We start from the raw sequence: 16094 nt of genomic DNA, 5'->3' as shown, positions 1-16094 counted from the left end.
CCTAATTGGGTGAGCATGGGTGCAAGAGACACCCTCCTCAAGCCACCCCTTAAAGAGAGGAGGTGGGATTTTATGAGAGAAAAATTATATGCATTATCTTTATATCACACACTTATTTTTATTTTTTCTTCTTTGAGTATGTATGTTGTGTAAGGATAACTCTTTCTGAAATGGGAGACTCTTCCTTCCACGCACCTTTTTAACTAATTAAAAATTTATAAAATATTTATTTATTTACTTTTTTAGTTATATAGTGATTCAAAGGCAGGAGCAATTCTCAGGTAGCAACCACAAGTTAGATTAGGCTATTGTTTTTTTTTTTTTAAATTACGTGAAAACTCTATTAGAGATAAATGTTTGTTCTTTTTGTACAGTAGATGCGAGCTATTAACGACGTGTTTCGCATGCAAGGTACCAAACTCAAATCACCAGTGACACAGAGAAGATAAGGAGCTCGGAGTTGATAGGTCACGTCCGTGCCGAAGTTAGATTTTTGTTTATTGGAGAGTTTTGTAAGCAATGAAGCATCAGTCTCGAATTCTAATTTAGTACCTGGCTTGTATGACTTGGTATCCCATACATGATACCATGCCTTCATCTTTAATGCAGAATGGCCTCCCCAAGCTATGCATTGGTGGCAGGTGGGTCGGTTTGGCCACCTTCCATGCCTTCTGTTAATGACATGAGATTTTGCTGTCATCTTCGTCCATGTTTTGTATCCCATTCTTAAATACGGCGTGGCTATAGGACGACGTGCTTCTGCAGAGCAGTGTGAGGGTAGATGGTGTCCTACCCTTTTACGTTAATCAGCTTTCTGCCAAGGCCGTGTGCCCTCTTCTCCTATAGCAGTCCATGGGCCGACTGCACTATTAAACATTGGGGCTTCAGGATAAACTTGGCCTGGCACGAGAGATGTAAATATATGTCTGGCCTAACCCGATAGGGGAGGTAACATCCCCTCCACGACCAATATTAAAAGATTTGATGGAATAATTGTTGTAATCTTATTTATTTCTTTGACATCCAAATAGTTCAATTTTTTTATCTTTCAAAAAAGTGCCTGTGTTCTTCTATATATAAACCCAAGTGCGGAAGCCCAGGGGCATATCGGTGACATGGTGGATTCCACATCTGCAGATGCTGTATCAGCATTTTAAAAAGGTACCTTCGTCCTTTCTTTTTACATATGCGACAATTATAAAAATTTTCATGTTGGTTTGAAAGTTTGGAACCATCAATTTTTTCTGAAGTACTCCAAAAACTACAATGTTAAAATTTTCCAGAACTTAGCCTTTTTGGTGTAGTATAGGGTAAACATAAAACATCACAAAATCATATTTAAAACATCATGTCAAAACTAGCGGCCTGCTTTTCCTCTTCATGATTAGGTATACTATAGGAGCATTGCTACTCATAAACTTGGTACACCACACACTTCAATTTTTTTATTTTTTTTAAATTTATTCTTTTTAACTAATTCAATTTTTTTATTCATTATTCATATATCAAACATTTGATAAAAAAAAAAAAATTAAATAAATTAAATAAATAGATGGTATGTAGTGTATGAGCTTATGTTTAGAATTTTTCATACTATATATAAACCTTAAATGGGTGGGTAGCTGCCCTTCTAGACCCTCATCCCAGCCTGATTGGTGTGGCCATATTCCCCTCGCTCTCGAGGTGGGCTAGGTGTTGAGTTTCGATAAAGAAGAGATCGAGAGTAAGAGGGAGATGAGCCTAGTTAGGATTAGATTAGAATGAGATGAGAGGTTGGAATGGAATGAGTGCCTAAAAGTGTTTCTACTTATATATATTCTTCAAAATGGCCTAAGAGGGCGTATGCAATATATAGGAGAGATGGGGCTAATGTTCCTTAGGGTTTTCTTTAGTAGCTTAGGCCTTTTTAGGGTCTTTTTTAGTAGATTAGGCTTTAACGATTTCAAATGGAGCAGTTTTTTCTCAGACAATGAGATGAAGCTAATGTCCAACAAAGTTCCACTCCTTAGAATGGTTGTCATTCCTCACGAGTCGACCAATATCACTCAATAACGAGAAGAATAGGACAAGATGGAGGAGCAATGATCCCTCATACTGGCTAATGGACGTAAGTGGGGTATACAATATACATCCCCCATTACTTAGGATAGAAGTTTTTACTCTTTTAATAATCTCAACGGGACTCCAACTGTACATGGACAGTTTTTACTCCTTATATGAAAGGGAGTGATAAGAGGGGAGAGAATATACAGTTTAAAACACTTAATCAAACATAATGCTAGATAACTTTTTTCTTTTTCTCCATCTTTTTTAGATTTTGATTGTATCATTATAAGAAAAATGAATTTTTACGACTAAAATTTTGCAACCAAAAGGATTATTTCTACAAAAAAACGTATTCGCTTACATCGAAAATAGTCATTTTGATTGCAAAATTTTAATCGTAAAAATCAATTTTTCTTATAGTGAAGGTACTAAAGTCGAAATAATTAGTCTATCATTTGACAAATGACAAATATATAATGGAACAATTTTTCACAATTGAAAAATATATTGAACTAAAACGGAAAAAAAATAGTACATATTCATGATGATTGCTAGTTAATCGATCCCCTTCCAATCTCACATTTCCGAATGCTTGATCATTACACACTTCAAGGGCCCTCCCAAGTGCAAAACTCTCTGCAAAGGCTGGCTGATCAATATACCTTCTAGCTATTAGGATACACAAAAGCCACTATCTCCCTGTCAGCAACTCCTATGATAATTCCCAACCCCGTCCTCTTTTTCTTTGGATCTAAAGCAACATCCCAGTTAGCCTTTACAACATTAATATCTAATTTTTTTTTTCCAACATTTAATTAATCTTCCTGTATCGTATTGGCTGGAGTATGTCTTCCTTTCAGCAACATTTAATTACCAGACCTAGTAGCTTAATTGAGTGCTTAAAATCACTGGGAAAATATATATATAGAACTTACTCAAATAATGAAAAATTGTAACCATTTATCATGCAATTGAAATTTTATAGCTGTCATAACATGCTTGCTTGTAGCTCCCAGCTTTTCTCATTTTCACACTCTGGTTTGTTCTTTTTTCTTTTTCTTTTTTTTCAAGACAGAACATGTACCAGACATGGAAAATAGACCATCATCACACATAAATTAACCACAAACTATAAAATAAAAATATGGTATCATCACAAAAGAATAATAGTCGCACTTATGGCTCCACAGGTGTTGAAAAATAGACATAATCTTGAGACATGGAACTCGATCGGCATAGCATGCACCGTACAAACAGTAACCGCGCGAGTCTAAAAACATTGCACCAAGAAAATATACACTATAAGTAAATATCATATTTCAATCCAATCACATGTAAGATGGCCGACAAGTGGTTTTCACAAGACCTCTGTTGCAATAGCTATAATTTCTCCTTTCCCACATGAATTTCCTTTATATTTGTTTGTTCAAAGATTGACTACTGTCTTCCTTTAGTAGGAATCCGAGGGAGATCTTGCCATGTGAATATGCTTGATCATACTTGGTTATTAAAGCCAGCACTATCAACATGGACTTCATTTGTATCAAGTCCAATGTCCTTTGCTAGAAGCTCTTCATGAGCCTTTGTAAAGCAAGAGAAAGATGTAGATATTTTTCCAGTAATTGAGACCGAACTTTTGTTACTTCATCAAATTTCATTATTAATCTACTACTCCACAAAGTGGTGAAACACTCGATATATTAAGACATAACATTAGGAAATGCATCCAATGTTATGACATGTACATGTAGCACTATTATCAACAATATCAAATGCACGTCATCATATGTATGATTTTATTTCTCAATGGGTCACATCTTAAATATTTGTTTTCCCCCTTCCTGGGTCCCATATTGGCCTTGTATAGTTGTGAATTAAATAGTTTCTCTTGAAACAATAAAAACCTTCTTGTATAAACCTATGGGTTTGGCTTGCCTCCTGTGCTAAAATAATAGGAAATCTCCTGTTAAAAGAATTAACGGCCATGATCGGCTACTAACAAGCAATCCTACCATTCAAATTCTTTCTTATTTTCTTCTCTCTCCATCTACACTTGCGCTCATTTCGGTCCATTCAAAATCTTCCATATTGTCACTTAATAATTTTCATATATGAAGTGCCCAACATATTTCATTCCCCTCTAACTTTAAAAATAATATTTACGATTTTAATTTTGGGACGTGTAAAAACAAATTATATTACTCTCATTTGAGATTTATTTAAAAATTTATATTTTTAATTTTAAAACTCACTTTTTAAAAAAAAAATATGTAAAATTTATACATGCACTCTAAAATATACCTAACATTACTCATATAAATGTTTTGTCAAAAGTTTCTTAAAAATAAGTTTAAAGATATCAATGAGAATGCACTTGTATTTGTTAGGTTATTTATTACGTGCTGGTATATAATATATTATTTATTATAAATATTATAAAATCAAAATATATAAATATTATAAAAGTAAAAGATATAAATATATTTGTTACAAGTTATTATATTTAGGTCTGGCTTGCCTCCTAATGAATAAATATGAATAAATATGTTTAATGAATATTTAATGAATAAATATTTAGAAATGATTAAATATGTTGGACATATAAGAGATAAAAGTTATTAAATAACTGGATTACTAACAAATAATCGTTAATTCTTTAACAGGAAATGCCCTGTTATTTTCGCACCGGATGCAAGCCAAACCCTAAACCTATGACGTTGCCTCTTCTTCTGTCTTGTAACATCAAAATTGGTTTCAATGTTTTTATCTCGATGCCCTTTTCTTTCTCCCTTAGAAAACATGCATTTAATGCTTTTTCATACTAATAGATCACAAAATCACTCATTACCAAGAGTTTATCAACAATTAATTCCGATTGGAAGGTTTTCACGTAAAAATAAATGTAGATATCTTTCGTGAATCCAAACAAATTATTGTTCATAATGTTGAGTTTCGTCAATTCCAAATCGTATCAATTAATGTGTCAATTCCTCCCCCATATAGACACTAGCTACATGGGTCTTGTAGTATCCATTACTAACAGTATAAAATTAAAAACATACTATATCAATCAATCGATGCGATTTAGAATGCCAAAGTGCGGAATAAAGAGTAATATTGCACTCAAAAGTCGAAACTAATGTCTAACCATGCCTAATAAAAACAAAAAAGTTAGTTGTTGTGTACTATTATTTTTTCATTATTGAGTTGTGGGTTTACATCTACAAATGAATTTCATCGAAAGAATTGAAATAATTTTATTTGAGTTGTTAGATTTATTTTATAATAAAAATAACTTAATTTATAATTTGACAAACTACATCAGTTTATGAAATTATTTTTGTATAATTTTTTGGTATTTAGAATATTTTTCTTTTGAGTTATGACATAAATAATAAAAATTTTACAATTTTTTGTGATTTCTTTTTTTTTTTTTCTAAATAGAAGATATTTTGTAAATTAATGATTCCATTACAATTCTATATTATAAAACTCATCTAATTAAAAGATGATCGTAAAAATCTATTTAAAAAATTATATATTTATCGTTTTCCTGCGTTTATCCACAATGATAAGAGTTATAAGGAGTTACCTACGAATAACGTTAGTGAAAAGGACACCACCGATCACGTATGACAAAGGTGAGATCCATGGTCGGATTCCTCCGTTGGCTTAAAAACATAGGGATTTACCTTTACAGGAGAGCAGCAAAAGTCCATGAAAATGAGATACTGATGCACGGAAACGTCCAGTGAGCTTCTATGTTTTGTCGGCCAAGCTGGACCCCACTGCCATCTCCTCTCACTATCCGACCGACACAACAGTGTTACAGTGCTGCGACTCTTCAACGTCCATACGTATTTGCCACTTTCCGTTCTACAAAATGAAGCTCTTAACAATGGATGGCAACCATGCACCGCAGATAACTTCAAAAGAACAGATTCGAGAAATCAACAATTATCATCTGTAAATTGTCTATCTTTCTCTTCTTCTATTTCTGGTCGGTTGGTTAATTTATAGAGGTTTTAGAGTTGGGGGGCTGTATCCAAATTATTACACTGTGGCTGGGATCTAGGGAACATGCAATCCTCTGTAGATGATTGCGTGAGGGATATTGCTTTACGCTCATGAAGCATGGTCCAAGAAAACCAAACTTTTCAATGATACGTTCAAAAGATCCTCATAAAAGGAAACCCTTATAATTCATTAAACTGATGAGTGAGTGAGTGAGTGAGTGACTAGTCTTGCATTCATGTCAGGGAAAGCCAGAATTTGTTTAAAGTTTAAACCCTCCAACATCCAAACTCATTAACTATGTTTAAATTTTTGTACTCAAATCGTTGCATTTCTCAGTGAGGAGCATTAATGTTTCTCATTTCCCAAATAGGTCAGATCAGAAGCAGAGGATTTATATTTGTGAAGATACAACCGCATGCAGACAATGTGCAATCAATGTTAAAAGTTCAAACAATGGAGCTTTAGGTCTCTTCAACTTTTCTTAATCCTACAATCAGTGACATACAATGATGGGTAAGTTAGGGGAAGAAGTATGCATACATCCCTCAAACACGGGTGTAATGAGAATGATTCTATCTAGGATAAAAGAGTTGCATTGATTAATAAAAATATTAGTTTTTCTTGTCATATGTAATAGTATTGACATAGATACTATAGTCTAAGTCAATACTATAGCCTTAGAGCGTATGAGTATCGTGCACGTCTATTGCAAGAAGTGAATAAATATAAGATCCAAGTAAAAAGTTATTTTTTTAACAGTAGATTTCATTACTTTTAATAAAATCTAGAATTACTTTTATTAAAATGAAATCAAACTTGGGCCCCGTTTGGATAGCCCGTGTCCTACTCCATTGATGAACTTCACAGGTTCAAACACACCGGTAGCAACATTTTGATTCATAAGATTGACTCGATCTGAATCTGACCCACATTTTCCCCCTTCATTGCCTGGAAATCACACACACGGAAAGGCGTGGTAAAAAACACACAAATTAAATTCGATCCAACGATGTTGCTTGCTTGCTTTAAAGGCCAGACAGAAATGCATGTAGCTTTCAATTAGGATAAATAACTCTCTGCACGAGTCCAACTTCCTGTGAATTCACAAAGCCACACATTGGGAAAGCACATTTAAGAGATACCATCTACCCTTCCTGCAATCCATCTTTCTTTTCTTCACTTTCCAGCCATGCAACCCAATCTATCAGGATTTTCATCATAGTGGGGGAAGAAAGCAGTCGTACTGGGTAATAAAAAGTTACAAAAACTTCATACATAACAATTGCTAGTCTATTACTGTCCCTTCAACCTTTTCAAACCACTTTTAGGCTTAAGATTTGTCAGCTATTTGTTTGGTTTTGAGTCTTTTGCCCCCTAATCCCTCCAATGGAGAGGAGAGGAGGAAAAAAAAACACTCTATTGGGGGACCCACTAATCTTCTTAAACAGTACAGCCACACTCTTCTTTCATATATGCCTGTCTTCAGCACTCTGACTCACTCTCTCAGCCTGCATTTATACACAAGCAATCATTATTCTTTCTCCATACAGCTAGCTCTCTTGATCATCCATCTTCTTCCATTTTTATGGATTTCTTTCCATTCCTACTTCTAATCCTTATGGTCCCTTTAACTTCAAGCAATGCTCAGTGGCCACCTTCTCCTGGCTACTGGCCAAGCTCTAAGTTCAGGTCCATGACCTTTTATGATGGATATAGAAACCTCTGGGGTCCTACGCACCAAAGATTTGACCAAAATGCATTGACAATCTGGCTCGATCATACTTCAGGTCTCACTCAGTTCACTTTTTTGTACTGCATACATTTAAATTAGCTCTTAAATTCCTCCGAGGAAATCCTGATTTTTCTACACATTATTTCTTGGTTTCCCATTGCAGGAAGTGGGTTCAAGTCTGTTCGTGCATTTCGATCTGGGTACTTTGGTGCCTCCATTAAGCTTCAACCTGGTTACACTGCAGGTGTCATAACTGCTTTCTATGTGAGAGTTTGGACCCAAAATACCTCTATTAATTTTACTACTTCAGAAGAAAAATACCATTTTTAACAGTATCTTTTGTTGAATTGGTCGATGGCAGCTCTCCAACAATGAAGCTCATCCAGGTTTCCACGATGAAGTGGACATTGAGTTCCTGGGGACGACATTTGGGAAACCTTACACCTTGCAGACCAATGTTTACATCAGAGGGAGTGGGGATGGGAGGATTATTGGCAGAGAGATGAAGTTTCACTTATGGTTTGATCCCACCAAGAATTTTCATCACTATGCTATTTTGTGGAGTCCTAAAGAGCTCATGTAAGTAGATAGAAATTTAATTTATTTGATTAAATTACATTCTGTGAACTGAGTTTTAAGGAAGAGTTAAGTGTTTGGGTTAAGTAATGGAACCACAATAAAGATAAAGCAAACCCCTGAAAATCATATCGACATTACTACTTGATAGGTATTAATTAAAGTGCTTCTCAAACTTTTATGGGCGACATTTGAGCTGCAAAATGTTGGGTCTATTGGTATTTTCAGGAGTGAATTATTATATAAACCACTGTGCAAAAGAGGTAAGAAAATGAAATATTTCCATCTCTCTCTAAAATCAAGGAAAAGCCAAGTGATTTGACAGGGAAAGTAAGAAATAGTATCTAGATCAGATGGGTGGACACAAGTTATTTGGCTGCTGAATAGTTTATTGTATATTGCACAAATATCCTCATATCTTGAAATATCAAAGCATTCTATTTGGTATTGTTAGGTTTTTTTTTTTTTTTGAAAGGTATTGTTAGGTTAATTGTCTTGTTGTTATTCCCTTTTTTAGATTCCTTGTGGATGACGTTCCCATCAGAAGGTACCCGAGGAAGAGTGCTGCAACCTTTCCACTGAGGCCAATGTGGGTTTATGGTTCTATATGGGATGCTTCCTCATGGGCCACTGAAGATGGCAAATATAAAGCTGACTATAGGTACCAGCCATTCATGGCACAGTACACCAATTTCAAGGCCAGCGGTTGCTCCGCCTACGCTCCCACTTGGTGCCGCCCGGTCTCCGCCTCTCCATTCCTCTCCGGAAGACTGACCAGACAACAAAACTGGGCCATGAGATGGGTTCAAAGCCACCATTTGGTGTATGACTATTGCAGGGACCCCAAGAGAGACCATTCCCTAACACCTGAGTGCTGGGGTTGAAAGTAAAACCTGGAATTATCGCCATGTCCATTCTTATTATGCAAAGGGCGCGTATCACTCTAATTTTCACCTTGTGATGATGATTACTATTTTTTTGAGATTTTAGTGAGTGTCTTGAGATGGGTACCACTTGCCAGCAAGTTTGATGCAAGGGTACTTCAGCGTCCAAGGCACTCCCAACAAAAGAAATAAAATATTGGGAAATTTTGTGTGTGGATTTCTGTTGGAAAATACATTTAATAAGGGGGAGAGAGACTAGAGGTATTGAATACAAAGTGATGGGGGTTGGGTTCTTTTGGGAAGGCTTTTCACTTCGAATAATAAAGCAGGAGTTTCTGTACTGTGTGTTAATTACTATGAATATTGGCATGAAAATTGTGATACTTTATGATTGCTCAAGCTGAGTTGAATTAAAGTCAAATAAATGTATCATTTGAATTTAAAATATTCATATCTCCATCTTCTATGGTTTCTCTGTTATTATATATATATATATATATATATATGTTTTTCATAATGGAGTGGAGGTTTCAAATTTAAGTTTTCTATTTAAATAATCAGATCATATGTCATCAAGCTATTAAACTCTTACATTCTTTATTATTATATTTATTTGAAAACTCGATCATTTTTTTTCATTTTATTTAATTTGTAATAAAAATGAAGAATATTAATTCCAAACTAATAATCTTTTATTTAGAGATGATGCATAAAATATGACTTCTTTAGAAATTAAACTTGAAAATGAGGAGGTACACATCTGAATGCATTATTTACAGCAAATCTAACATCAATACATGACCAAAAATAAAATATTATGAAGTTTAAAAGAACACGTACGTACGGTAATTTTAAGGACGTTCAAAGGACACATTCGTGCATGTCATAATGGCGAGATCCAAGTCTCCTGTCGGAACGTCCAAAACCTGAAACCACATGGTGTACAGAAAAATCTTCAAATAAAGAAAATGTTATTGTGACTGTTAAACGTGCCTATAAAATATAATCATTCATATATTTTAATATTTTTAATTTTTTATTAATAGTTAAAGAAGTGAGACTTGCTATTAATAAATTTTTATATTTTATTTTTTAATAATTAAATATATTTAAAAAAATTATTTATACCGTCGTACGTATTTGAGATGGTGGGTCGTGCACCCCAGCATGGTCCTTAAACGAATGGGTAGTTTGTTACGGGTGGAAAAGTCAGAAGAACCGCGTTTTGGCCTTAATTAACGGCTTTAAGATTTTTAATTTTAAAATGCTATTTATAATTTTATTTACATATATACTGATCATGTGTCGGTTTTTGAAAATAATGAAAATTTTAAAATTTTATTAAAAGAATATTGATAAAACGGGATTGTCACTTATTATGTATAATATTTTATATAAGTATAATATTTTATATACATATAACATTACTCTTTTTTTCATATTTCTAAATTAAATCAAAGGTATGTGCCGTTCTAAGGACTGTTTCCATTTTTTTTTCAAACAAAGATAAGCAATGTAAGGATTTTTTTTGCCTTTTTTCTTTCATAAAAAATAGACTTCATTTCATTCATGAATGAAATTATAGTTGTAACTGTTAAATACAAGAAAAAAATTATATTAGAAGACAAACTATTTATCAGTTGGGGGCAGTTGCATGGTTACTCTATCAAACATACATGACTTGAGTACTTTTTATTCCAATTTCGAATCAAACTCAAATAATTTACTAGGACTAAGTTTGCAACTAAAATATTTTGAGAAATTATTTTTACAACACTTTTAAGATCCTTACTTTGATTCAGGGTATAGAGTCGACCCTAGACATTTCTAGAGAGAGAAGCTTTACCTTCTCTCTAGAAAACCACTCAAACTAAAAACAACCCAGGAGGGAGGAGCTGGCTCCTCCTTTCCTCCCTCCCTCCTCCCAGCTTATGTCCCTCCTCTTGTAAGTGGTGTGTTTTCGTGTTTTAGTATTTTTTTTTTCAATTTTTTCTGTAAAAGCATGGAGTAATTAATGGCGTTTTGATATTTTTCGGTGGTCTGTGATCACCACGTGCCCAGCCACAAGGTTCCTAATAAGTTGCTGATCTTTCATATTACTGAAGCATTTGTCAAAAGGAGCAATGCGTGCTCCTCATGCTCGGGTCAAAGTGCGCATGTGACTCCATGCGCTATCACATAGACGGGTTTTGCTACTGCCATGTGCGGCGTTTCTAGGGCCTGTGACTCCTATAACTTTAGAATAGATAGTCCAACAGACTCCTAGGGTGGCACATGTCCTCTACAGCCTCCTCGCTCAAATTTTTTTCGATTTTTTGTGTATTTCTAGCTTTGTTTTGTTGTATTTTTGTTTTGTTTGATATGCCTGTATATTTCTGCTAGGTTGTTTGTTGTTATTTGTATTTAGGTATAAATAATAAGAAATAGATTATTGGACATGTTGTCCATAGCAGGAGAACCATCTCCTTCTTTGAAAGATGGAGTTGGCTTTCCCGATCATCTTTTGAAGGATGTAGGTTGGTGTTCCCTCTCCTCCTTTGGAGGATGGGAGTTGGTGGACTCCCATGAAATGCATTGTCAACCAAAGCTAATATAGACGGTTAATTTAGGCTATGTTTGGATGTTGAAATAGTTGAATTGAGTTGTGAATAATAGTATTTTGTAAATTTCATTGAAATGAGTCTAACTTTTTCAAGTTAAAATGAGCTTAACTTTTTAGGTTAAAAAATAAAAAGTAGCTAGCTTGAGATCTAAGTTTAACTTTTTTAATAAGAAGTTGAAAAAATACTGGATCCCATCAATAATTGATTTGCGATGAGTTAAATTGATTTAACAAACAAACACAACCTTACTCAGCACGTGCTAGAGTGAGTGCAAAATGGATTTCAATAAACTCGCGTGAGATAGGCGATTGAACGAAAACCTACAAAGCAGTACTTCGCTAGACATGCTTACTAACAAAGAGTTTATGCAATGGCGGTAAAGCAAAAGAGAATTATTAAATCTACGTTACTATAAAAATAACTTTACAATCTAACGTATTATATCAAATTATGTCTAATATAATGCATGACATAGGCCATACATGGGTGAATGAGAGGGCAGGTGTAAGCCTCAACAAAAGGAAAAAGGGCAAACAAGGCTTCAACATATATGAATTATAATTTTGTATGGGAGATGGAGGCAACATAAATTGCCACCCATTCTTTGAGAATACTCATGTGCTTGGACTTGTGGTGACTGCTGGGAGTTAGTTACAATAATTAAAAGAAAGGTAGCTCCAATTATGAGTGTTAGATCTTACTGATCAGAATAAAACTGAAGCAATTCACTTGCTTAGTTGCGAGAAATGAAAATTAATAAAAGGTAGAGAGTTAGTGATGAAAATTATAAAGAAAAGGAAATAAATTAATGTAGATAACATGAAAAAAAAAAAGATTTATAAACATATATATAAGTACTAAAATTATATAAGTCAAAAAATTAAAAATTAAGATACCCAAGCCTCCGTTTGTTTTGACCTAGTCTAGAGTTATTTATAATTGAAGAATGATAGTTACAGTCGTGAGTGTGCAAGTAGCGCGCAATCATTTTAAAAAAGTAAATAAATACATGACTCACATAAAAAATTAATTATTTAATAATAGACCTCACTCTTTTTCAAAGTGACTACATGATACTTGTATACTATACGACTACATGTAACATTACTCATTCATTATATATGTCTCTATATGTCTCAAAAAATCAAATTTTCATTTGAAATATTTGAGAAACTTTTCTAGAAAATAACTCATAATAAAGAGCGTGGTTCTAATTGACTAAACCAAGTTAAATTGATCCAAAATTAGAGCTTGAGTTAGCCGATATCAATTTATTAAGAGCGCTATAGTAAATAATAATACGTTGTATGTAATAATTAAACACGTTCAAAGAAATAAGATTAACCTGAGTACGTGTATATAAGATTATTAAGGATATGTTTCGCACTGCTAACTGCATGGATGACTTGAACAGAGGAGATGGTGGCAAGATATGCCTAGTAGAATTTTGATACCTAAGTTAGAGAAAAATGGTTTCAATATAAGTATATAAATAAATGCCAAATACGTTATCTTTAAGTGTTATTTATAAGAGTATGAAGATGATGATAATGATTGATCTTAGAGTCAATCTGAGATAACGCTTGAATAAATTAGTAAGATAACCTTGCTGATCATAAGGAGTCGTTATCTAATTACTACATTGTCCTTAAAACATTCGTAGGTTGAATCCCTGGGTTTGCAGACTAACCTCGATTTTTGGAGCTGCCTCAAACTTGGCCGGCCCTCCTACATATGACCGTATTTCCTTCGGGGACCTGAGTATCCGGCCTTCCAAATTAAGATAAAATCAAACAATTAATCTCAGGAAGGTTTTTACATGTTTTTGATTAAATCAAACAAACCATGAGATTAAGATAATTAATCTCATGGTAAATATTAATAATATCTAAATTACATGTTTTTGATTGTTTTTTGTTAAAATGGTTATAAAAAATCATATTAAGATTCTCATTGAAAACTTTGAATGTTATAACTCGTCATTGAAAACTTTGAAGTAGTTCTATATATACGAAGATTCTCATGAACAGTAAGTAGCAGGAAAAGTCATGAAATTCTTCATTTTGTATCATTGATTGCTTTGAAGTAGTTTCTAGGATCCTAGACGAAGATCGTGATACAAATTAAAGTTAGCGAACGAGTTAAAATGAGAAATCAAAGGGCCATCTCCTCCAGCCTCCACTCTAATCGTGCATGTATTCTCTCATTTTGTCATTAATAGTTGGTATTTTTAAAAATAAAGAAATATCGATAATTGTAATTGTGAGTGTGTAAGTATTATGTAATTATTTTGTAAAGAAATAAATATTGAGTTTTACTATATACAGTCACTTTTGTGTACTTCAATGATGTAATATTCGGTCAAAACAATTATTTTATATTTAAAAAAAGTGATATAGTCAATCACATCAGTGAAGTGTACAAGAAATACATAAAAATGACTATACATAAATTTTTTTTATAAATACGGGATTCACATAAAAGGAAAATTAATTTTTTCATAGTGTATCATACTATTTTTCAAATTCACTATATATCGTTTGCATACTTCACGACTGTATGTAACATTACTCGTATCCCATCAATTTTTTTAAAAAAAGTAATGCTAACAACTTTACAATTATCTCACTATGTATATAGTTTCTAGCGTTTTCCTTTCTATTAAAATAAAGAAATAAATTTGAGAAGGCTTGGTACGTAATGATATTTTAATACCATAAATGTTAGATTTGAAAGCAAAAATAATTGTAGAGTCTAAATTTAGGCAACTAATCAAAATAGTGAGACCCACATTCAATTTAAAACAACAGACTAAAAAGAAAAGAAAGAGACAGGTCTAATAATAATATACTATATTTCTTTTTTGTCGGGGCTCAGAGAATGATTTGCTGCGTGGAGAGATGGATCATGTTTTCAATTTCTTTCTCTCAATCAACGCCACTTTTTAATAAGATGCCTAGGTTGGGCAACAATAATGCAAAAGCCTTGATAGGCCCATGCATGCATGATTGTGATTGCATGAAATAGATGGATGATGGATCCCTTGGTGGGCAGCGCTATTGCAATGACGGCATGTCTTCAAACACGTATATATATCACGGGATTAAGCAAAGATCCAAAATCCTCTCTCTCTCTCTCTCTCTCTCTCTCTCTCTCTCTCTCTCTCTCTCTCTCTCTCTCTCTCTCTCTCTCTCTCTCTCTCTCTCTCTCTCTCTCTCTCCTTTTGGCATGTTATGAGGTATTTGACTTGAACGTGTGATTAGAAAAGCAAGAAAGATGCCTCCCAACAAGAAAATAAATAAGTTCATTCTCATGTACTTTTATTCTAAATCATTATTTTTATTATAAATAATTCATAATAAATATTAATCATTTTTCTTGTAATAAATAATGCATTCTAGACTCATGACCATCATTTAAGCATTTATTATTATTTGTATTTAATTAAAAAAATAATAATTACAGTCGTGAATGCATAAATACCGTATAATTATTTCAAAAAAATAAAAAAATATGGAACACATATGAAAAGAAATTAATATTTTAATAATAAATTCTATTTTTTTTTTAAAAATGATTGCACGGTACTTGTCATACTCCATGACTGTATATAATATTATTAATGTAAGTGAATAACTAAATTCAAACCCAAACCGTAAGTTCCTGATCATCTATTTCTAAAGTAATCATTTTCTTTATTTTTTAAGTCAAATAATAGAATGCATGGTAGAAGAGATCAACATTATAAAGTGTTACGAGTTCGTGATTGGTAGTTGCAACTAATTCATTTATTTGGAGTTTCGGGTACTATAAATTAATTGTGACGTGAGACCGGGGTTTCTATCATCAGGCATGCATGATGATGATCATGATGCATGTTGTTGGATGCATGTATACGGTGCCATGCATTTCGTGCACATATAGCAATTTGTTCTGTTGGCTCCATGTGAAGCTACTATACTTGCAGCATCCAGTGGCTGATCAGTGTATGGGCATTCATGATCATGACCCACATGAATGATAATTGGGGGTGGTCCATGTACGATCGACAACATCGAGAAGGTAAATAATGTAGATTTATCTCTGACGTGCAGTCTTGTTATATATGTTCAACATTGATGGGCTTGAATATTAAATCATCATGGACTGTTTAAATATGTTGTTAAAAAAACAAAAATGCCGCTGTACCTTTTATTTTTTATTTTTTGAAGGCAGAAAATAAGCCTTTAGAACTTT

General features: G+C 33.4%; 1 protein-coding gene across 1 annotated transcript; it reads left to right on the top strand.

Annotated features, from left to right (window-relative positions):
- Window positions 1-7299: 7299 nt before the first annotated feature.
- On the top strand, window positions 7300-9735 carry LOC122278745 (probable xyloglucan endotransglucosylase/hydrolase protein 32). Its single transcript, XM_043088936.1, has 4 exons — window positions 7300-7850; window positions 7959-8059; window positions 8157-8374; window positions 8889-9735. The coding sequence occupies exons 1-4, from the start codon at window positions 7649-7651 to the stop codon at window positions 9253-9255; spliced, it is 888 nt and encodes a 295-aa protein (XP_042944870.1). The 5' UTR covers window positions 7300-7648; the 3' UTR covers window positions 9256-9735.
- The last annotated feature ends 6359 nt before the right edge of the window (window positions 9736-16094 follow it).

This window comes from Carya illinoinensis, chromosome 10, assembly GCF_018687715.1.
Source record: "Carya illinoinensis cultivar Pawnee chromosome 10, C.illinoinensisPawnee_v1, whole genome shotgun sequence".
NCBI classification, from domain to species: Eukaryota; Viridiplantae; Streptophyta; class Magnoliopsida; order Fagales; family Juglandaceae; genus Carya; species Carya illinoinensis.
Note: the sequence above shows the minus strand (reverse complement) of the source record. Positions and strands in the feature narration are given on the sequence as shown.

Bases quoted from the DNA above. Each gene is read 5' to 3' on its own strand.
- LOC122278745 (XM_043088936.1), top strand. From the start codon at position 7,649: ATGGATTTCTTTCCATTCCTACTTCTAATCCTTATGGTCCCTTTAACT. The intron at 8,060-8,156 runs GTGAGAGTTTGG...GGTCGATGGCAG, and splicing joins GTGTCATAACTGCTTTCTAT to CTCTCCAACAATGAAGCTCA. The intron at 8,375-8,888 runs GTAAGTAGATAG...TCCCTTTTTTAG, and splicing joins TGGAGTCCTAAAGAGCTCAT to ATTCCTTGTGGATGACGTTC.